Raw genomic sequence first — 24484 nt, forward strand, 5'->3', positions numbered from 1 at the left:
TGAAATAGGAATTTTGATCTAAGAACACTGCACGTGTGTGATAATGAGCTGACTTCAGCCAAAGGCCCTGCAGGGAATAGCAAAGGAAAGGCTGACCGCTTACATAGGACCAAGAAGCATCCACGTTTCTCCCACACTCGGTGTTACTTCTACACCGTTCAAGCCAAACTGCAACAACTGGCACAAACTCTGCTTTGTGTTATCAGGTAACACTGACAAAGCAAAGACGGCTGGAAACCAAAAGGGGAAAGAATGTGTGAATGAGAGAATGAGACAGAGAGAAAAGGGCACTGAATATTATACAGTGGAAAAAAAATGGACATGGAAATCAAGATGCTGTAAGCTGGTTCCACATGGCTGTGATATTACTTGAAGCTACTTGAACATGTACAGATTCCTCATGAATTACACACCACCTATTCCAGCTCAAAACAGAGGGAAAAAAAAGAACTGCTGGCCCCAAATGGTGAATACTATAAAATATTTGTTGGTTCAATAAAAGGTCCTGTATAACTTATCTTCATTTTAAAGTTGGCAGTGTTATTCAGCTGTTTCTCTCTCTGCCTTTCCTGAACTTTCTTTTGTTGGTTTTGGAGACTCTTGCTTAACATGTGTTGACCAGCATTTTCAAAACAAGCAAGAGGAGGAAAAAGAGGGAGGAACAGGAAATAAATGGGGCAGCTGAATGAAAAATGAAGTTTACATGTGTGAGTAAATTAGTGGTGAGATGAGGTATTTCTGTAGGTCACACACAAAACACACACACACTGTCCCTTGAGTATCTAGTATTTTCCAAACCACAATTTCAAGGCATATATGACTTTCAGATCTCTGTTTTTCCAAGAATAAAATTGGGTCAACTGGAGCTAATACTCCCCTACTCTTCTACATTGATCCAGCTCCTTTTCTCCAGAAAGATCCCAAAGTAAACCATGGATCACACAGTATCACTAGTATCCTTCCACCCCTGGGAGGGAAAGTGGCTTAGTACAGGCTGCTCAGCAGTGCAAAGGAGGGAAAAGTAACAAGGATTTATTACCATTACAAGGATTTATTACCATGCCCTTTTATTGGGTGAGCTCTAGGTCTAGGCTCTAGAGAAATTTCCTTTTCAGCAAAGCTTTCATTTACCACTGCTAGTACCTTCTTCCAGGAAGAGGTTGTGGAGCAGCCTGTAATGGTCACCTCCACGATCCCGACACCTCCGTTTTTTGGCTTCACGCACCAAATATAATGCCTGACCACATCAGCCATCATCCTTTAAGATAAACAAGATGCACAATGACAACAGAAGGTGATGAGGCACTGGCACAGGGTGCCCAGAGAAGCTGTGGATATCTCATCCCTGGAAGCACTCAAGGCCGGGGTGGATGGAGCCCTTGCAGCCTAAGCTGCTGCATGGGAACCCTGCCCATGGCAGAGGTGCTGTAACTAGATGGTCTTTGGGGTCCCTTCCAACCCACATCTATGATTCTATGATTCTGTGAAGTTATGTTCACAGCGACTGTTACATCAAGTACTTTTCTCCGTTCTCTGGGGGTCTTTCAGGAACACCTCTAGCCCTGGTCTGACTGCTTCTATTAAGACCCATAGGTTGGGGTCTTGCCAATGTTGGAAATCTCCCTTTGCCATTATGCCCCAGACCAAAGCGTTTCAGGGAAAGCTTTCTCTGAAATTTTCTTCTTGCACCAGAACATCAAATCTAAGATTGAAGAGCGAGGGACTGGTTTACTCGAGTTTTTTTTCCTGAGTACCTAGGAAGCTGAAGACTTTTTCCCTGTGCAGTCTGGAGACTGTTGAAGAGGGAGTAGGCATCTAATTACATTTTAGTACATGTGATCTTTATGAAATGAGTGTACGTGCCCACAGAGACTGGGATAGGTGTATGTTATAAACCATAAAATAGAATTAAGTTTGCAGATCTACATTAACATTTACATTAATAAGTGCACAGAAAGCACCACATAATAGTAGGCTTGGTCCAAATGGTCTTACAGTCTTGGGCTATGCACCTGCATGTAAGAATTTATTAGTTAGCAAACTAGATACAAACCTGGTGTAAATCAATTCATTGTTCAGGCTGTCACGGCCAGCTCTGTATTTCCCATGGCTACTGACAGTGTGTTCTCTTTGCTGAGATTCAGGGCGCTGTGTGAGATTTGTTTTTTCAGCCAGGCTTTAGTAGAGCTTATAATAGGAGTCAGTGCCTTGTGGCATTAGAAGCAAATTGTTAACGAACTGAAGGTTATATGGTATTGTGTTCTTTTCAGGTTTGCTGCAAAGCTGACTGAATCAAATCTTTCCTCACTGAGTTGGCATGTAAGTAATCATGTAATGTTGTCGAATACCCTGGTGATAGTCTCCTGTGCGCATTTCATAATGGATAAACAAATATCTGACTTAGGTTTCTTTTTTTTGGTGTTATTTGGAAAGGGATTTACAGCATGTGCTATGCTGACTGGAAGGATGAAGTATTCAGCCCTCCTATTGCAAACCATTGTGGGTTAACATCAAGAAGCAGGTTAGGCAGCAGAGGAGGGGGAGGGTGAAATAAAGGAAAGAGGAGAAAGGGAAGGGGGAAAAAAGAAATAAAGGAATGGCTATGGGAGATGTTAAAAAAGGAAATAAGAAAATGGCAGATGGGAATTTGCTACGAAAAAGAAGAGTAAGGAGTATAGAGGGAGAAAATGAATTCATTTTTTTAATTTTAATAGAAAAATATCCTTTTCCCACCCAGGAATTTCAGTGTTGTGCAGGCAGGCACGTTCAAGCTTTCACTCTGGATCTAAAAAGTTTAATTGGAAGCTCTTAAAGCCTAAAATAAAGCTTTAAAAGTAAAAAGCTAAAGTCAAATGCAGCCAGGGTAAGCACTATTACACTCCAGCCCGATTGTTTTTCATTAAAAATGCGGGGTGAAAGGGAGGGTTTCAAAGCCATATTTCAACCCTAGGCTGACACTACAGCAGTAAAATCTGATTTTGTTATGTTAGTTGGCTGTGGGTTTGGGAGCAGACCCTACATATGCAGTGTAAGGTTATGATATAAATGCATGCACAGAGGATATTTTCAGAAGTCTCCTGCACAATTCAGAGAAATGTGTCCCCCGGCTCCCACAGCTCTGCTTGGTACGGCTCCAGGAGCAGCTCCTCTCCTGCCCCCCGGGCTGCCAAGCAGGCTCAGACATGGCATGGACTGCACAAAGGCAATTTAAATTACAAGGTGCTGTGTTTTCAGGCAAGTGGAAGAACTTCTACACGAATGCCAGAACTGATTTCCAGAATGTGTTTAGCCAGCAGTACTGAGTAAAGATTGGGTAAGTCTGTAAGTTAGACGAAATTCACTGTTTCTTTCACTTGCCTGTAAGACAGAAACAGATAAGTATGATCTTTTTCAGCCCAGCTACTTCCAGCCACAGCATGGGGTACTGTGTGTCCACTGGGATGTACACAACACTGATGCCCAACCAAATACTAAAACCCAGGTACCAGAGTTCTAGCTTTGATCACACCTACAGAAATTCAAGTAGTTTGTAACGAGGTACATAGGCATGTATATGTGCCCAACAGTCAAACATACGTAAGGTCGGTTGTAGGCTGTGAAAGGGAAGCATAGTAACTCCAGACAAATGTTGCACAAAAGATTCTACAGATCAATGGACTGCACATGAAATTTTAAAAATATATACTTATGTCTATAAGGAAATATTCAGATATTCTGATACGTATCTGTATCTGCTTCTATATCATGTGGGAATAAGGATGAGAATTCCAGGCAGTCTGCCTTCCCACCAAGTATGCTGTGAGATATAGCGGTACGGCTGCACGTGGCACTTGCTGTGGTCGCCATCTCCCCAGAGATCCAGGACTGACCTGCCTGGAGACAGAGCCAGGATGGAAGGTAAGACCTTTCCCCCACAACCTCAGCATCACTGTGCAGCTGCTGCAAGACCACTGCAGGAGGGAACACAAGCAGATCGTCAAACAGTCTTATCACCACCCAGCAAATCGTGATAACTGACAGTCCCTCAGTTTGTGCCACAAGGTCGTGTGTGGGGCCAGAGGAGTTGTTCCAACCAGCCTTTTCATATATGTTCACATACCTTGTCAGTCTCTGGATTCTGACCCAAGCCTGGGCCTTCACCTTCAGCAGTGCTGGGCACTTGCAGGTGTAAATGGGGTGAACATGAGCTATGCTTTGAGCTCATAAAGAGGCACAAATACATGAGAATCCATGATGTCTTAGGCATTCAAAAGTAAGCCAATATCAGAGTGGTGCAGTGCCTCAGTTCCCATCTGTGAGATCCTACAGACGTGATGAAAACAACTTCATTCAATTTCATGAAGGACCAGGTGGAATGTGTCAAAGAGTGCTGAACAGCACATCATTAATTACTTTCTCCTCAGAGAAGCTCAGCTGCATTCACTTTAGGCTTTACCAGTATAGAAGGAGCAATGAGCACCTGGTGAGGATGTGAGCTAGAATTTGATGCCCTTTCCAAACTGGACTATCTTACGTTTGTCAGTAAAGTCTCTCTTTCCTCCCCTAGTTAGAGATATGATGGAAGCCCCTTTATTTTGCACATGGAGGAACTATAGGAACCTACACAGAAAACAGTAGTCACACACACCCTAACCTTACTTAGAATAGATAGCAGAAAGTGCACTGACTGAACTGCAGGGGGAATCATTGCCCATGGATTATTTTCATCTCCAATTGCACAAAAAACATTTTACTGTTTGCATACAATTTTTTAGTTAAGTTTCTAGTTCTGCTGCCTTTGCTTTTCCCTTGTGAAGCTACTGCGGCATTCGTGCTCCTGCCCACCACAACTCACACTGTTATTATTTCCATTACAGTATTTCTTCCCAAACCTAAACATTCCCAGACACCTTCTGAACAGGCCCTCAGAGATTCTAGTAAACTGGGAAGTATCTCAAGAAGGGCTGTGTTTTCAGTTCTCCTATTCATTGAGACAGTGCAGCAAAGCAGGCAAACGGGGGAAGGTTCTTGGAGCAGAAGAATTGTGTGACCAGAATTATTCAGGAAGCTGTACCAATTTGCCAAGAGCTTTTGAAGAAGCAGAAACAGCTCCTTCTTCTCCAAGCATCATCTTGCATTTACAAATGGTTTGAGTCTTGGTGCAGTGCAATTTCAATTACTCAGCAGGAGAACTTTTCTTAGAAGAGCTGATAGACTGCCCTGGCTATCATGGAGATTGGTTCAGCACAACAAATCACTAAGACTGTGCTTGAATCCTCAAGGAGCCGCAAAATGCTTGCACTGCTAATTGAAAGTTGTAAGAGCCATTCACAGCGGAGTCTGCGTAAGACAGATGAGGCTCCTGCACTCCAAAGGAGCATGTGTGGGAGGTCCTGAAACAGTAGTAGGCCAGCATTTAACATTGCAAAGGCCTTGGATATGAACAGCTTTGTGGAAGAAGGCGGAATTGCTCTTTTGGCAAAACATGTGAAACTGTCTGTGATAACAGGCATGTGAGCAAAGATGACTGAACAAATATTTGCACTGAATGCCTTGTCAGGACAGGGGAATTGCTACTGATAGGATCTTTACTTTCAACGTTACTGCTTCTGACAGTCTTACAGACTTTGCAAATGTTTATTGGCCACTAAATCATTCTTCAAGAATGTTGGCTCCATTCCCAAAACTGAAGAGTCTGAATGTAAGGGGGTTTGTTATTCAACACACACTGCTGCTTTTGGAGACAGCAATTTTTGAGAAACCAGCTCTGAACAGCAGGGAAGCATCATCAACTGATAACGATGTAGGACTGGGTTCAGACTTCTCAGAACTCATGGCATGAGGTACTCCAGCATCAGTGTGTCACCTATCCCACGTGGCACAACACCACGTGGGGACACTGCCTGAGCTGTCAGAGCAAGGCCACATCAATGGACCTACATTGCAGCAAGGACTGCTGGAGGAAGGCAGCACTTAGCAGCCCATGCTGACCTCGATATATTGCCTGCAGTTCTTGGTATACTGCAGGCAATATATCGATATATATACTGCAAATAGAATATATAGAATAGAATATATAGAATAGAATATATACTGCAAAAAGACTGCATGAATTCGTGGGCCTCTGTAAAACTCGCTCCATCATGCTGCAGAGATTGTTGTTGTTCCGCTTGGCTCCTCTAGCTGTAGGACACATCGCACAGCAGCCAGGCACAGTCATACCCTATGTTGTTGATCCCAGGAAGAGCAGTTTGTATAGATACAGTGGCCGAGCTGTAGAGGACCATCAACCATGGGATTTCAAGCTAAGCACATTTGCTTTCAAACAGAGAGCATCTGAACCATGGGCAGCATGCCCAGACTGTTTGTCTGAAAGAAGATGCTGATTCTCTGAGATCACTGCAAACAGCGCTCACCTGTAAAAGCTTTGCTGGCCAGTGGAAACACATCAGCAGTGATAACAACTGTGACAGTGATAACACATATCTTGTAAATAACAAGAAAAAAGAAAAATCCGTGCCTTTATACAAATAAACCAATAAATTACTTAAGCATTATGTACTGTCACTAGACTGGACAAATGTACTATCTGGAAATATTTAATATATTTTTCCCAAAAAGGCAATAATTGTCTTGAGTAGTGTAGCCCATGTCATGATAGTGAATACGGTCTAAGAGCATTAAAAGCCAACTGTCTTCTCTAAAACCTAATTTTGTTGCCAGCTATCAGCCTCCACCATCAAAGGCAGCGTTGCCAAACACATTCCCTCATAGTGCTTTTTCCCCAACTCAGTGAATACTGTTTGTTTAGAAATGTCAGGTTGCTGATGCAGAGACAGTGTGCTTCGAGAATATCTAAGATAGGTGCAGAAGGCAATAGTGTCATTTTCACTGAGTGCTTGTTCTACATTAGCTCATGCAAGTTTCCCTAGAAGTCAGGAGATTTCTGTTAGGGAATCATCTGTTACAATTTGCTGTAACAGGGACTTAAAAAACGCATACATGTTTATGACAGAGCCTTATGGTATTTATGGTTAAATCAAGTGACAAGCTTTGAAAAACAGCCTTTTGGCAAATGTGAGTAATCTGAAAGATCTGTAGATCAAAAACAACTCCAAAATTTTATCAGCATGCATGAACATTTCTCTTACCACAAATCAAAAAAATAACTTCACAAGTGAGGCTTTTGGAACTGAGGGAAAGTGGGCTTACATATACGCACAAGACATGAAAAATGTCTGCATTCACAGAATACAATTCTTCACATGGAAATCAGTATGGATTTTTTGCTCATGTAATTACAAATGAACTTTATCCCAAAGTAACATGTATTTACGTAGCTTGCTCATATGTCTTCCCTGATCTGCTAACTGCTTTAAAAGGGAAGGCAGCATATGCCACAATCAAATATTTGTGTAACTAGCCTTGCAAGATCATCTTCCTTTTAAGAGTTAAAATCCTGGATTTCCACTTCTATAAAGAAAATCATACAACAGGAAGCCATGGCTATAGACATAAATAACATTCTTTTTTTTTTTTTACTATCTACACTGAAAAAAATGTGAGATGCTTTGATTCCCACCACACTGCCCAACTCCAGGCTTTGAGCCTTTGGACAGAGGATGAGATGAGGACTCTGGGCAACCATACAAACCAGGCAGCTACAACACAAAGATTTCAAGCTCTGTGAATTTATATGCTTCTCTAATTATCTCACAGCTACTATTAGTAGTACTCCTGTTTCCATTTTTAGAACAATAAAAGCTTTTCTTTCATCTTGTAAGAGTTTTTACTTCTTACTTCGACTGGAAACCAAAGCTTTCCTGTAGAGTGACAGTCTATACACCAGAGTTTGCAAAAATGATGCAGACCTGCAAATGGTCTGCAAAACATACACAGCAAATCGCACTCATACATGCACATAATGCCTGTTTTCTTCCCCACTCTTCTTCCGCGACACTGGGCAAACAGACTGTATCCCCATAGCAAACGTGTTTAAGGGTACAGATTCACCACTTTGTGTGCCCGTAAAATCTACCCAGTTGGCTACCACCAACCATCTCAGTCATGTTGAAAGACAGTATGTTTCACATTAGTCATATCTGCTGAGCTTACTTGGTCGGCAAACTGCAAAGACGTGTCAAGACTCCAGAACGGGAGCAAGCAAAAGAAAGAGTAGAAGAACTAGATAAGCTCAAGCAAAGACAGCTGTGTTTTCATGACTGAAAGTTACCTGAGCAACCACTGAATTGAGGATGCATGACCACCAACTCAAATTCAGGTGGAGATTGAGGTCTTGGAAAAAAGGTGGACATTGCAGGGTAAGTATGAGTATGTATTAGGCAAATAATGAATATATACATTGTAATTGCAGATAGTCATGCATGCAGAAGCAAAGGTAGAGAGCTGCTTTGGTTGTTAACCCTCATTCTTTCACACACAGGATAAAGGATACCTGCTGATTACAATTGCAATTCAACTGTTAAGTTACTGGATGTTTAGCTCCTTGACACAATATCATCCTCTTTTCTATTGTCTTCTTTCTCTTCTTCCTCATTTCAAACTTTATGCTCACTTTTCTTTAGGTGCATTGATAGGGAAAGAAAAACCTGAAGCAAGAAGAGATTCCACTGCTAGTATTCATCTGAGACGATCTGGTGGGATGATACATGGTGTGGCTGTAGCAACACATGAAATAGGAGGCTTTGCTTGGCTACTGACATCAAGATGTCACCATAAGAATTTGTCAGCAATTTGACATTTTGATTGCTAGTCAGAAAGAGAAAAAGGCAGATTGGGAAGTATGACTTGTGGATAACAGGCACAAGGACTTTGGAAAGTTTCCCCTGCATATAAAGTTGGGCATGTGCAGTCTCCCCCTCAGTCATGTGTAGGTTGGCTTAGACAAAGCACTTCACATGAAAAAAAACACATCTCTACAGAAGTGCCTGAAAGCAGAGATACTGGCAGTGGATGAGAGTCATGTACAGTAATTACTGAATGTAAAGTTTTGAGGAAGACTTCTTATATTTTGCTTCTTTACACAAGACTCCAAATGCCGTAGCTTCTATAATCAAGGGAGCAAAATGCTTTCTATTCAAATGACTGACAATGTAAAAGCAGCAAATTAGCATATTAAAATGAAGTCTTAAATTGTACTACACTTTAAATATTGGTCCCTCCTTGCCTTGCCTTGCCTTGCCTTCCCCTCCCTCCCTTCCTTCTTTCCTTCTTGTATCTCAGAGAAAAAAAAGGAGTTGTGGAATAAGGTAGTAGGAGAATACATTTTAGAAAAACTGGCAAAAGCTATAAATGGAAATACTACCTTTCCAAGAATGATGAAGATAGTACGTAGATATGTAGGGGTATGAAATCAGCTGCCTAAATGTTATTGTACTTGCACAAATAATTTATAAAAATATATGCTTTTCTGTTTGAAGGAAAACGAAGAAAAATTTCTCTGATGATACAAAGAAGCTTCAAATGAGCTGACAGCTCCTTCTCTAACCATTGTTCTTGTTCTCACAAATTTGTGCAAGACGCATTACTTTACAAAACATTCCTCATTTCTAAGCAGCGGAAAGGACGCCCTCCTTTGGGCAAATATACACTTTTCATTCATTTGGACAAAATAAAATAAAATAAACAGAATGAATTCCCAATCAACACTCGTTAATTTGAAACACAAAGAACTCTCCCATATTGAAAGCAGATTGCTCTGTAAAAATGCTTGTTTTCAAGGTCATAACAGTGCTGGCAAAACTCAAAAAAGTTATAGTCCAACTTGCTTGTGTTCAGCTGTGTTTACTTAGCCTCAACTTGACAAAAGTCTGCCTCTGATTATACATAGCAGTCATCTGCCCATAGATAAATAGATATTACACAAACGTTTGGAGAGAATGACATTTGGCTACCATTATTTTTGGAATAATTTACCCTGCATCCTGAGCTTAAAACACCAAAATGATTCATAATGTTTTTTTGGAACCAAGTATTTCCATTTGACAAATAAATTGACCTCTATGACCCTCGTATACTTTACATTGTGCACTTCAGTGGAAAAAACAGAACAAAAAAAAAGGTAGTTTTTGTGAAATATTCTGTATATTTGGAAAAGGTAGATTTATTTATTCAGGCTTTCCTCTGCACAGAGCCAGTGCCACACCTGGGCAGAGCCCAGCCCCTGAACTGCAAACAGCTGCACAAGATATCCCACTAAAGCAACCTGTGAGGAAACGCACAGAGCTCAGCTACCTGCAGAGCGGGCACCTGCAGCTAAAGTCCATGCACATGTAAACCTAACAGCAGTGCCAGAGACACAAATGTATTTTCTATTTCAAATGTACTTATTTAGACATAAACTTTATAGCTTTCTGTTTATTATTTGTACGAGGAAAAATGAATACATACTGCTCATGATCCCAGATGCCAAACTGAAATTCTGCCTTATCTGAGGCAGATACATCATAGAATCATAGAATGGTTTGGGTTGGAAGGGACCTTTAAGATCACCTGGTTCCAACTCCCCTGCTACAGACAGGGACACCTCCCTCTAGACCACATTGTTCACAGCCCCATCCAGCCTGGCCTTGAATGCTTCCTGGGAGGGGGCATCCACAACCCCTCTGGGCAATCTGTTTCGGTGTCTCTCTACCATCAAAATAAAGAATTTCTTCCTAATATCTAGTCTAAATCTACCTTCTTCCATTTTAAAGCCATTTCCCTTTGTTCTGTCACTACATGCCCTTATAAAAAGTCCCTCCCCAGCTATCCTATAAGCTCCCTTCAGATACTGGAAGGCCACTACAAGGTCTCCTCAGAGCCTTCTCTTCTCCAGGCCGAAGAGTCCCACATCTGTCAGTCTGTCCCCATATGGGAAGTGCTCCAGCTCCCTGTCATCTTCATGACCCTTCTCTGGACCTGCTCCAACAGCTCCACATCAGATGTTTAACGACATTCATATTTTGTAGCATCATGTAGCAGACCTACAATTTCTCTGATGCGGATAAAAATTGTGTCCAGTTAGAAATGTTACTTAGCTTAGAGCACCTTTTGCTATAAATTATCCAGAAATAAGTAAAAACTTACAAATAAATTATAGTTCCTTCTCAACTCCTCCCCTGGTGCCTATTCCTAGTTCTCACTCTATAAACCTCTACCAGTTCCCAAACACTGACTGCCCCAATAGTGCTTCCACGTCAAATCCTGGAACCATCAAAAGCAATTAAAAGCCCATTAAGAATACTGTCACTGCTGTACATTTAAAGTGGAAGATTTTTCTTGAGAATGACAACAGATGGGAGAATAAAACCTAGACAAGACAGAGAGACAGACAGATTAGTTTCTGTAAAGTTAGCATGCTTTCGGAAATGTCTTTTCAATTAGAATACCAAAATTAAGAAAGGCTCTGATGCAATAGGAACCGTATGTGTTTGACATATCCAGCTTCTCCATCTTTGACATCTAAATATTCAGTTTAAAGAAAATTAAGACATTTGTTTATGAAGAACTAGTTTATATGTTTACAAGACTAAGCTGAATGTTTTTAGATGCAGTGATTATATACTAGTCATTTCCTCTCATTTTCCCTTGATTCAGGAAGGAATATTGCTGTGAAGATGGAATGTGTTCTGTATGTGAACAGCTGAAGGTACAGAAAGCAGATTTCTGTCACGTGGAACTAACAGCTAATTCCTTCTGCAGAGGCTGTTTTTCTACAAAGACCATGTATTAGGAGCTCATCACGCTGTGATGCAAAACCCCACTCCTTCAGAAGTGTGTTAATGATCACAACCCAAAGAAGAGTTAATTCAGATGGAATCCAGGAAAATGAGGCAGCACAGAAACCTCATCAGCAGTCCAATCACATGACAAAATGTGAGGCATCTCCAAAGCCACTGCCTGCCAAAAAAAGAAAGGCTGCTGCAAGAAAAATACTTTCACAGCTTGATATCTGGGTCTTGTGACTGCTATCCAAACAAGGAGTAAAAGTGGTACTATATAATGTGGCAGGGTAAACAGAACCACCCACTCATCATCACCAATCATGTTTTTAATTCAGATAAATTCTGTTTCTTTAAAAAATGAGGGGGTAAAAAAGAAACAAAGCCTTTTGCTCAACTTGAAAATTATACGTATAATCTGATCTGGCATGACATATTTTAGGTTCATATATACAATGAACTATATAGGAATGCATGAGCTGCCATGCCAAATCAGACTATTGATGCATCCCAGGCAATATCCTTTCTCTGCTACTGACCAATGTTCATCCCAGGGGAGCACAAAAGCATTGTTCTCAGCCAGATATAGCTAGCAGGTTAAGAAAATTTTCTATCTGTCACTTACAGATGATGACCTGAAAAATTTTCCAACAGGTGATCTGATCTGAAGATTACAGAAGTAGACTTGGGAGAAGTTCAACCTTTCAGGAATGCTGGATAAGAGAAGCCTCCACATTTTGCTGACCTGTCTTACGCTAGCCTGAAAACTAGTTACAGTTTTCAAAATAGGTCTTGGTAGGAGTCTCCACAGCCTAAATTGGGAACGATGAAGCCAAGGTATGAAAATGCTGTATTTCTTCATCCAGCTTCATTAAGAGTGCAGATGTACCAAGAAACAGCCACACACACCACACGAACAGATGTCCTCTTGCCACCGAAACAGGGGTACTTCTTAGCTACAAACTTAGTTCTGGTTTTCACTGAGTCATGAGCAATACCTTGGATCGTTTGTCTTGTGTTTTAAGCAAGGTCATACCCTTTTCTAGATGTGCCTTTGCTCCTAGCCTGACTAACACAGAAAAAAAATGCCAAGAAATAGTAATTAAATTCAAAGGTGCCTTCCAAGTAGAGTAGTAAAATATCTCTTGAATGCATATCCACCCTTATCCGTCAAACACTCTGAGAGGGAAAAATGTTAAACCTTATTTTGAATTGTGAAAAATGCTTCTATCACTTCTCTAATTTATACTAGAGCTCTTTCAACTGCACCCAAGATTCTTAACAATATTTCCATCATATCTACTTTACTTTCTTACCTTCATTCCTTGTCTCTCCTTTCTTCCATCAGTCTTCCCTTTCCTCTTCCTTTTTTTCTTGCTCTCAGTTCTGCATTCCCCTTTCCTCACCTACTCTCCCTTCTTTACTATCTTCCAAAAGTTTCTATCCATTATTTTCCCATTTGTATTTATTTCTTGACTGTACATTTTCCTTTTTCCCTTCTCCTTCTCTCCTTTCTTCTGCCTTTCACCTCCTAGAGCTAAAATGATACTCCAGCAATAACCTACCTGAAAAGCGAGTTACATCTTTTAAGTCCATTGTCAGTGCTAAAGGGATAGAAAGTGTCTCAAAAAGAACTAAATGACTATTCCAGTCCCTGCCTCGGACAAACAAGTGTAGCTGCCACTGACAGCTGGAGGAGTTCAACGCCTGAGTCAAGTAGTTCCCCATTTTCTACCAAGCACTGCTTTGTGTGGGAGTCCTGCTATAGCAATCTGTCCCCACACCAGGCCACGCCGAGACAGACAGAATTACTTGTGATGGCCGCAGGGTGTTGGTGATGAGAAAAACAACTCAGATAATATAAGGCCTTTCTTCCCTCTTGACTGGGAACGTGCATCTAACAGAGGCTAAAATTTTGCTGAAACTTAAAAGAGCAAGGAAGAAGTTGGTATGAATGTGGACACAGATACACACTGCTTCACACCCTGATTCTGATGGGTATCTAAGAAAATATCAAACCATAGTAAGAAAAGTTCTTGGTCTGGCATGCACAGCGTAATTAATACTGTAGCTAATGAAAATCTTGTGAGACTCCTCTCTCTCTTGGCTTCAGGGAGAGGAAGGAGGTGAAAATCACTCCTGGTTTAATGTCCCTGGAAGGGACAGAATTACACCATGCAAGCAATTGAGGCTGAGAGGATAAGACTAAGCAGCATTGATTCCCTGAACTTTTTGAGATCTGCCCATTAAAACAGTAAATGTTTGCTTTCCGAGATGAAACAAGTTAATAGAAACATGCACTGGGAATCATATTCATGGCCAAAACTCCAGAAAAAAATACTGGGGAACACTTGTTTTTCATGGTGAATTTATCGGCCCTGTGACACAAATGCCTTGCTCCCTGCCCAGCTGCGCGGCATGGGCAAGCTCAAGCTGCCTGCACGCGGCCCAATTCAACTTGCACACCCAGTCTTTCAAAGATTCCTCTGTTTGCTTTGTCTCACTCATTTTCACATTACTTCTGGTGGTTTGCGTGTGTTTTTGCTGCCACTCGCTTCCCACCCTCACTGCTCTCCAACCGCTCGCCGGGCAGGCGCAGCAATTCCATGTAAGGAGCACGGCAAAGAGAAGCATGCCTTGATTTTCTGTGCACAGTAACTCGCACGACATTTGATCATACACAGAGATTAAGTCATTCATGAATAGGGCCCAAAGGGAGGAACAGCTCCAGAAAAACAACCCTCCTCACTGGTAGTGCAGCATCCAGAACTTCGCAGTCATCACTGCCACACTTACAGTTCGTAGTCTATCTGGCAAAGCCAGGAATCCAACAGCAGGCTCTGTGGTTTAAATAAAATGTATCTACAGCAGCTTGGATCAGTGTTTAAAAATGTTCCATGTTATTTTAGTCCAAGGACAAGCTTTTAAAATTAAAAGAAAACTTTGGCTTTAATTACAAATTAAAAGTGAAAGTTGTTGAAAAAGAATGCAAATTCTGAACAGAACAGAAACTATTTAAAATTTAAAACTCGTTCTTCTCTCCCTCATTGTATGACAAAACTCCTTATAAATATTTAAAACAAAAGCTCGAAAGTGATTCATTGGAGGGCAATATCTGGGGTGCTTCTGCCTCGCTGCCGTGGATCTTTGGCATGGCTTGATTTTTTCCTACATTTATGTTTTCAAGCTGAAATAAATGTCAGATTTTGACGTGTTGCAATGGCCAAAAAAGAACCACAACAGTAACTTTCACCCACTTTTTCCCTAACTGTTATTGTATATGTGTGATGCAGCACATCACCACTCTATATGTAAATGCAAAGGGTTTATTCTCAATCAGCTATGAGCAATGCTAACCCAAAGTAGTTAGATACTACAATGGAGAAGCTGCCGCTCTTGGGATGATTTTCAGCAACAATGGCCCATCTGAAAATCATTAGTGCATAGCAGTGGATTTTCCACATGTTCATACGCTGGACAAGCAGGTTGCCCTTGAAGTATGGTTCCCTGGGGGAAGAAGGAAAACCCAGAGAAAAGTATTCTATTGTCAGATCACGGTTTTGCTAAAGCCAGACAAAAATATGGTCAAACATTCACTTGGCTGCTCTGCTGGCAAAACTATAGGGTACTGAAATGGAGACAGCTAATGAAGAAGGCAAAGAATGAAGCTCAGGAAGAAGACCTTAAAGGAGGATAGATTTTTTTTTTTTTCTTTTGAAAAATCAGAAGTAAGGTTAAATAAACAAATTTCATTACTTTCGTATTACTGACATTTATTTTTATAAGGCCAAAAAGGTTCGGAAAGGGTAGCCTTTTCTCAATACAGTATCTCATCTTTTAATACAACCATGTTTGAAGTACCAACAAGAAAATAGTGAAGGAACCTAAATAAAAACAGGGATGAATATAACTAGGCAGTATTTGATATTTAATGCCCCATTAATTGATAATTTGGCTTGAAGGAAGAAGAAAAGTTGGCAAAAAGGTATGGAATTCTTTAGCTCCTTGTTTTACTTTAGAAAAATTCCCAATGGATTTCACTTAAACAAAGAACTTTAGTTTTCCACTGGAAAGACAAAAAGAAAATCTTGGTCTAGCATGTCCTGCCACATGCTTTAACTACACAGTAAAAGAGTACTTACTTGGATCCCAGGCACATTTCAAAAGTGTAATATTTATTAGCTGCTCTGTTGCCAAGTTCCACTATTATCATTTTATTATAACTAAGGTATATTTTTACTAACTAAATTATATTTAGGGCTTTTGTTTAAGCATTTGAAGGTATCCGAGTGTCACATACAGATGGCATACAATATATCACAAGAATTTGTTGATTTTCTCCCTCCTCCTCTCCTCTATAAACAGTTATCCTATATCTGTGATCCTGGGGCATGTGACTCTCCTAAACCCATAACCCAGCTGTAAAGACACATGGGGGTCAATGGGCAGTGCAATCCTAGCTCTGTGCACTGCCTGCTACACCTCGTTATGGCCCCCTCTGCTCAGCCTCACTCAGACCTGACTTTTTGCAAAGACCTCCTTTCTCATCGGCAGGAGACGTGGGGTGGTGGCACTCAGATTCCCCATAAACGAGGCGGGGACATGGTGGGAGTGCTGAGCTGCGCACAGAGGCAGTTGGAACAATGGGATGGGAAGAGGACATGGCCATAAGGATGAAGAGGGCTTTGGTGGGCTCACTAGGATATATGTTTCTGTTGATCTGGGCAGGGACACGGTGTCTCCAAGCAGCTGTGACTCCCACAGAGAGATGACAGAGCTCCTCAAACCTCAGCAAGTGCAGCAGTACCATAGGGCTAAATAAAGCTTTTATTTTTCCTATTTTGTGCAATGGAGGAAGGAAGAGCAGTACCAAAATATGAGCACTGGCATTCTCCAAGGGTCACAGTCTTTGATGTACGAGCAAAGATCACACTGAAAGCAGCTGGAGTTCACCATAAGAAGTTTGGAAAGCTTTGGAAACACGAATTTTGTGTGTCAAACTATGAGGTATGCACTTGAAAACGAGATGAGGCCTTGGTGAAATGGATCTTTGCTTCATCCAACATCATGCATTTCAAAAAGCTTGATTTTAGAACATCTGAGTGCCTGTCCATTGATTACCAAGTCAAACTACAGGCACTGTGAATCAGACATTTGACATAATTATTAGCTCATTTTGAAATAATGGGGCAGCAAGTCAAGAAAATTAATCTGTAAGTACTTTGAATGGAGCATAGAATATCAAGGAATATTGATGATTTTTCTCTGTGGAGATCAACAAATGTAGCAAAAAATAATTCTTACATGTGTTTGTAGCCAGAGGAAATTATATCATTCACTGTCTAATGAGATAAGGGCTGAAAACAGACACCCAACATTTTAACTCCTTTAAAATGTTTAAACAAGCATTTCTTTGGTTTAGCCAAAGTCTAGGCCAGTAAAAATGGCCATCACATAAACCATCAGCTTCACTAAGATCACTGTTTATAGGTAAGCATCATCTTCTCTTCATTAACGGGATTTCAGGCTTTGCAGTGAGCTGGAGCAAGCACAGGAGATACCTAATGACTCATTGGCAGTGCAGTTGGGAGACTAATCTTCCCTATCTTTGCTAACATTGCCACACTGAACTCCAGTGCTTCAAGCTGAAACAGAAAATTTGGCAAAATGGCACAGTCACACAGAAATTACCACTGGAATGCAGCATTGAGGGAATGTGTGTATGCATATATAGATAGGTATTTACATACAGAAGTATGAATATATTTCATAGATGTATGAACATGTGTATGTGAAAGATTGTGTCACACATCACTACAGTCTCTGGAGCTGGCCAGAGCAAGACAGCTTTTTTGGCTTCTCCCCATACAGCGCTTCAATACTTTGCAAGCTTGAGATCTCTGCACCTGCTGGTATTGCTGAGGGGAGGAGGCCGCAAGCTCACACAGCACACACATAACACCCATGGGAAGGCAGTCCCAGGGCTCAGGGAATCAGCTGGCAGTAGCCACAAGCTACACACCAGCTAAACTACAGAAAATGAAAAAAAAACCAGGACACGGAGCGTGTCTGTGTAACTCACAACCCACCACCCAGCCCTTAGGCTGTGTCACCTGCACACCACTGCCATAAATCTGGAGTATGTACACAGAGCACAGATCTGGCCACACCAAGGCAGCCCCACACCTGGCTCCTTGAGATGGAGCAGCAGCTTGAGGAGTGGGGCCTTGGGTGGACATCCTGCAGCCAAGGGCACAGAGGGGCCTCTGGTATGCCGAGGCCTCATCACTGACCGCAGTGTCTAGCCCACAAAGTACATCCAGTGCAGGAGAGCGATCCTGCTGCTGTTTTGCAATGCATTACAAAATAGTTTGGCGAGCAGCAGGAATTTGAGGCAATTCGCTCCTGAAGAGCCAGGTCGTGAGGAGCCTTCGTTTTTCCAGCAAATTGGATTTAAGTTGACAAATAGGAACTGAGAGAAAAAAACGCCTGACAAAGTAAAGGGGAGATGGAGAAACCGACAACATTTAACTTGATCTTCAATGGTGTAAATCTGTCAATACCCACAAATGACCGCGAGGCCTCACGCCAGCTTCTACTCTGAGATACCGTAACTAAGACGTTTGGCTGGTACCTCACATTGGAAAGAAAGTTTTTACATTTAGAAATGTAAAACATTGTAACATTTAAGGAATTTTGGCTACAGCCCACTAGCCAGCCTTCCGCCAGCTCCAGCTAGAGGATTATTTTGAATGCTGCTTTGCCTTTCATGCATCTGTTGCCTAAATCAATGTGGAGGCATGAGGGAGCGACTGAAAACTGGCCTTAGAAATAGTGGTATATTTCAGTGTCGTAACTGAGAGTCTTGGCGATCTCTTTTAACTTGAAATGTCAGTGCCATGCCGAATGATCTGGTCATCATAACCTCAGCTTCTGGCCATCAGCAAAAGAACAGAGATAGAGGCTCCAACATCAGGTTTCAAGGCCACGGCGAAAAATTAAGGAAAACACATTTCATGGCTCGTTGGAATTTCATTTTACCTATTTTTGTGTGCTTCTCTTCAGCTGTTCCAGCCCTAGCTGTTTATCTGATCTCTTTCTGTTCAAATTGTTTTTATTTTTTCCAGATTTTCTACAAATCAGCTTACTTCTCCAACTTACTTCCCTTCTTTAAACTCCAGCTCCTCTCTTGTAGCTCACATAAACCTCACTTAGTACATTACATAAAACATTTGAGTGCTTTGACTGTTAGGACGCATTTCTTCTTTAACATATGACTATCTGATACCATTTGCATTCCATAAAGCATAACAGACCTGCAATAGCATTTAGGCCCCACTGACAGTTTCCACACTTACCCCTTGTTTCTCACACCCAAATTTCTACAATGAGAATGAAGTGGATTGAACAAAACAGAATCCAACTCTGCCTCTCTGGTTTTGAATACACAGAAATTTCCACAGATGTGGGACATTCTGGGGGAACAGGTGTTTCTACAAGCATTCCCCGAGCTCCATCACAATGGCAACAATCTTATACAGAGCACCCATAGACTCTCCACATTTTCAGGGCACAACCAATTCTGAATGTCAGAGCATGGACTCATCTGCATCCCACGCAGAGACTGATTCCAGGTTCTCTCAGTCCTCCTGTCAAATTATGCCAAAGTTTCTGGTATTCACATTATGGACAAATGACCTAAAAAATGTCAGTTAAACACATAAAGGAGTTTTTAGAGTTGTGGAATTACTTTCAAAAACCACAAACCTGCAAGAGGAAATAGGATTTGCTGGATCAGATAAGATTACTGGTCTATCTGGTCAGGCAACATCCAGCTTGTAGCTTCTTAGAAAATAGCGATGGTGAATAAAACTAATATTAGTTCAGTTTAATACTAGAAGAGTTTTAAAGATATTCTGAGAAAATCTGAATCAGAAGTCCCACTCAGGACAAAACAACCTGATCTTTTAATTTCTCATGATTTTTTTTCTTTAATTATGATCAACAGATAAATTCTGGTGCTTGCACTGATGCGGACATAGCTTTTTATGCTACCTGAGAGTGAATAAACTCTGCTGTGGAGCAAGATGCTATACAAGTTCATGCATTTTTCACCCATGTCAAAATATTGTCACGGTAAGAAAAATGCACGTGCCTGTGCATGTAAGCACAGAAAACTCAAAGCACGTCTTTATTTACCATCTATACAACTGAATACAAGCATGCTGCTTTTCACCAGTCTCATCAAGAGCATAAAATATTTCAAACTCCAGGACTCCTAAGAAGCTTACTGATTTATTCAGCAGTCATCATGCTCCAGATTTACAAGCCCAGTCGAGATGACTACAATTGGGATGTACCTGCTCAAATCCCTTCCCCAGATGGGAGAACGAATGCTTCCCGTGCCAAGTTTCAGTCTGGATTGAATTTTTACAGCTGGGTCATAAATTTGTGGATTAAAGGGGTTCTAATGGAAACACAGATACAGCCCTAACTACAGCAACATGAACAGCAGTGCCGAAACACTGCACAGACAGCCCACGCTCCAAGCTGGATGCACCAGGTTACCCAACGGTGCACTATTGATAAGCCAAGGAGGGACACTGGCGCATGCAGGAACCCGTGCCAGGCATGAAGTTTCTGTTTGGGCATTTTTCCAGAGAGAAGTGAAAAACTTTAATGGGCTCCCCATTCTTTCTCATTTGCTGTCATGCACAGTGCAATGCCGTCAGCCCGTGCCTGCGCGCAGCCTGCCTGCACCCAACCCTTCGGCACACGTTCGGTGTATTGCATACGGATTACTCTGTTAATACACATCACCAAAGACAACGGTTGCTTGTGAAGGAGACGGATTTATGATTTCATATGTAACTCACTGGGCAAAAAGGATGGATTCTGTCCCTGTAATTTCTCTTCTTTTCCGTGCAGGTGCCATAGGATGCAGGTAGGCACATTTCACAACAGTGTCGGGTCCATTTCACTGAATCGTTTTTCCCAAACTGTAGGTTCACACACACACTCCAAATATTTCTTGAATTAACTGCTAATTTTCTTAATAATTTCCCTATTATATTTGTTATTAATCATACAGTCTACAGCTTAAGCTGGAAAACACTCTGATTTATGCTCCTGTACTTTTCCACATGCATTATTTCCTGAAATATTTGCATTTGGGATGACCCCAGGTTTTAAGACCAAGCATTTGAAGCCATTTTGAACAATGGGAAAATGGGGATATTTCTTTCTCCTTGCACACACACCTTCATTAAAAGAATGAGGCCTGACACTTGGCCTGGAGCATTTGCTAAAAAGGAGCATTAAAATATATGGTTGTTGGCAATTTGTGATAGCACAGCACATTTTCTTTGCTGTCTGAGAGACGTCCTAGGCAAGCACAGGGGTCTCCTGCTTTTTGGCTGCTGCTGTGAATATCTGCACTGGGGAGATCTAATGGTCTCAGAGCCACCCCAGCAGGCTGCTGGGAGGGCATGGACAGCAGAAACTGAGGCCCTGGTATTTGTGTCTCACTGAGTTTTTGGTCAGATGCTGTCACTTTTTCAAGTCATTCACATGAAATATCTCAGTCTCTGTGATGCTAATGCTGTTGGGAGCCATGAGGGCTGTGTTGCTGCCCCAACATAAGCTGCCCCGTGGCCAAACGCAGCACGCAGAAAATACTCTTTAACTACAGCAGCAACCAAACTAATGGCAGAGGTGTGTGTGCACCTCCCCTGGATCTACAAAGCAATCACACCCAACTCTGCCCATGAACATGGTGCTGGCAGAAGCCCAGCACACGACCCATTCTCCAGAACTGCTAATACTTTGGTTTTATAAAAACAAAAAGCACAGCACAGTGTGGTCTTCCTCCACACTGCCACCTGAGACCTTCTGGTTGAAACGGGTATATTTCCACCAAAAACAACTAAAGTCAGTTTTGATGAAGCACCATTTTCCAGTGTTGTGTGGAAATAATCCTGACATATTCCATGTGCAAGTGCCGAGAAATCAAGAAACTAAAGAGGGGTAGAAAGAAAACCAGAAAAAGAAGTGTATTTGATTTTCTCTGTTTGAATTGAAAAAAATGTAAGACTTAACACGAGGGGAGCAGGAAGGATCTTTAAAATCCTCAGGTTTGGGCTACTATTATATATACCGAATCTGACGCTGTCCCTGTGGCATAGCAGTTTCCTTTTAGTCTTTCTTTAGGAAACGCCATTAATGCAGCAAATTAAAGACAATATGCTCCTCCATTCTCAATTCCACACTATTTCAGTGTTGATGAATCTGGTCGTGTAATAATAAAATTCCTGTTGAAATATGATCTTAACTGTGCAACCTCCACACTGCAGTTACACTGCATTTAATACTCTGCTCTACATTCCCCTTTTCAGTTTCATTTCTGGATGACATTAAGATCTGCAACAAGGACCTCCTTCAGCTCTCCCTGGTTTGCACTGATTTTAAAGCATCCCCGAGGTCCCCAGCACCATTTAGAAGGAACTTGCAAAAGTCACTAAAGCTCGCAGCTTTTGCTGGTCCCTTGAGTTGTCTCTGAAAACAGGTTCTATTGTGTTCACATTATGCTTTTACATTTTATGGCTCGTTTTTAAATTACATGTTAATTTCTACAAATGTTAAATTGAGAGGAGAAATTGGCAAGGACCACACAAAACCACGAGGCCATAATACAGTCTGCGTGTCTGCAGAGCATTTCTGTGAGCACCCTTACACCCAAGTGCTGTTCAGGAATGTGAGCCCAATCCTTCAGTGCGCCCAGCGCTCTGTCGCAAGAAGCACCCTAGGATCCTGCTTTATAAATCACAGACTTTGCAGAATTCCAAATTAAAGAAAAAACAAGGAAGGCAAGAGGAAAGAAAAAGGCAGCAGTAATGAAAACATCATAAGCTAAACACACTCCTGAGTATAAACGCCTAAAAATAGAGATCAAACATCTTCAAAAATCAACCACTCATTCAGGAGTTTTTTTCAAAGCCACCCTCCTTCACAGGCCTGCAAGTCTTTGGTTTCCTCACTATTTTTATTTGTTCTGGCTTTTCTGCTGCGCTAAGTAACACATAAAGTAAAATCAATGAAAACCTGCTGACATAAAAAAGTCTGAAAACTCCCTATCCTGCCATTTCATCCGTCTCTTCGTCTCATTTGAATTTTTGCTTTCCTCTACCCAACACAACTCACCAGACAGCGATATCCCAGAAAGTTGGGATTTTTCATTTCCTTGAACTCCAGCAATGCAGAACACTTTGTTTCCACAGGTAACAAACGACAGGGACCTCGCAGAGCACTGCCCATAATTACAAAAATAAGTCGACGTGCTGGCAATCCATAAACCAAAGTATGATGCGGGTGCTTCAATCCAGGCTCACTACAAGGATTATTAGATCTTTTTACAGTATATTTCTGGAGTGTTTGTTGCAGTCTGACCATTGCTTCTATGTGCATTTGTGCATCAACTAGAGATAGGCACGTCTGGTTTTAGTTATTGGTGTCATACAGGGAACCTGCAGGGATGACAGCCTGCCAAGGAGTTAATGAAAACTTCTTCTCTAACATGGATTTTTAACTAAACAAAAGTACTGAGTGCCTTTCAGTGGTCCGTTTAAGGCATATTTGAGCAATGATACATACTTACACATGTGCAAGGACTAATATGAACAGAAATTTTTTGCCTGAAGTGAACACATTCACGCATGTCACTTTATATATATATATATAAGCGTATCAGCTTACGACAGAAACGCTTACATATGTGACATGTCTGAGTATGTTCACAGGTCTGATTATGCTCACAGTTTTTTCTCAGCGCTCTGCTCTCTCTCAGTTGGTGCAACATATCCCCTCACATCGTGCACTGTGTCCCCTTGCATCCAGTACCACTTCCATCTGCACACACCATATCCCCCTCATTCTGCTCTGCATCCCCCCCACCTCACGCTGCATCCCTTGCATCCTACAGCACATTCCCTTCATCCTACACTGTATCCCCCACACCCAGCTCTGCATCCTGCTGCATCCCATACCCTGTCTCAGAGAGGATGGGGCTGTAGGATCTGCGGACACAGACACCGCAGGGACTGAGCCTTGGTGCTTGCTGCTCCTATTCCAGCACTAAAAATGCTCCCCGCGAGCTCACAATGCAGAGGTACAAACCAAGGCTGATCTCCCGACACAGCGTTATGCAGCCTGTCCTTGATCTTTACATGGGATTTCACAGTTGCATGAATGCAGAGTAGCATATGGGCCAGTGTTTATAAGCATGTTAATGACTGAAATGGGAAATGGCACTACCCATTTTCCTTATAAACTTTAAACTGCAATTTCTTGTTTCTGTCACCGGACACTGCTCATACCCAGCTAACGCAGCACATGCTGCCGAGCCGCCTGCAGCCACGCTAACTGCGGGCCCCGTGGGCACCAAAGTGGCCGAGAGCAGAGAGCAGCCTACAGCACGGAGCAGCCCCCGGCAGTAAATTCTCTGCTCACTAAGTGCTACAAAAAACCTGCTTTTCCAGGAAAGCACAATAAAGATTTCCCTTCAAAACAAATGACTTCCTGCTCACGGGAGCACTGCAAGCTTGCCAAAGTTTTCTCCAAAATTAAACGTCAATCAATTTTCACCGCACTCATTTTGACATCCCACTGAAAACATCTTTATAAACTGAAACATCTATCAAGAACTTCAAAAATCTTCTTCAGCCTCTTTCTGTTAAAAGTTCACTGCTTCATGTAACACAGCACTGCAGAGGGGAGCTCATTTTAAG

General features: G+C 41.7%; 1 protein-coding gene across 4 annotated transcripts in view; it reads right to left on the reverse strand.

The window, feature by feature from the left end:
* MKX (mohawk homeobox) overlaps nt 1-24484 on the reverse strand; it is a 41737-nt gene that overhangs the window by 5436 nt on the left and 11817 nt on the right. The window contains exon 6 of one of the 4 annotated variants that reach the window (XM_090143002.1): nt 18597-19400. The exons of the other annotated variants lie outside the window; for them this stretch is intronic. Within the exon in view, the coding sequence (XP_089999128.1) occupies nt 19381-19400 (20 nt within the window). The 3' untranslated portion in view covers nt 18597-19380. Of the gene's footprint in view, nt 1-18596; nt 19401-24484 lie in introns of those variants that run through there. 4 annotated transcript variants of the gene reach the window in all.

The sequence above is a fragment of the Phasianus colchicus genome, chromosome 6 (assembly GCF_987193195.1).
Source record: "Phasianus colchicus chromosome 6, bPhaCol1.hap1.1, whole genome shotgun sequence".
NCBI lineage: Eukaryota > Metazoa > Chordata > Aves > Galliformes > Phasianidae > Phasianus > Phasianus colchicus.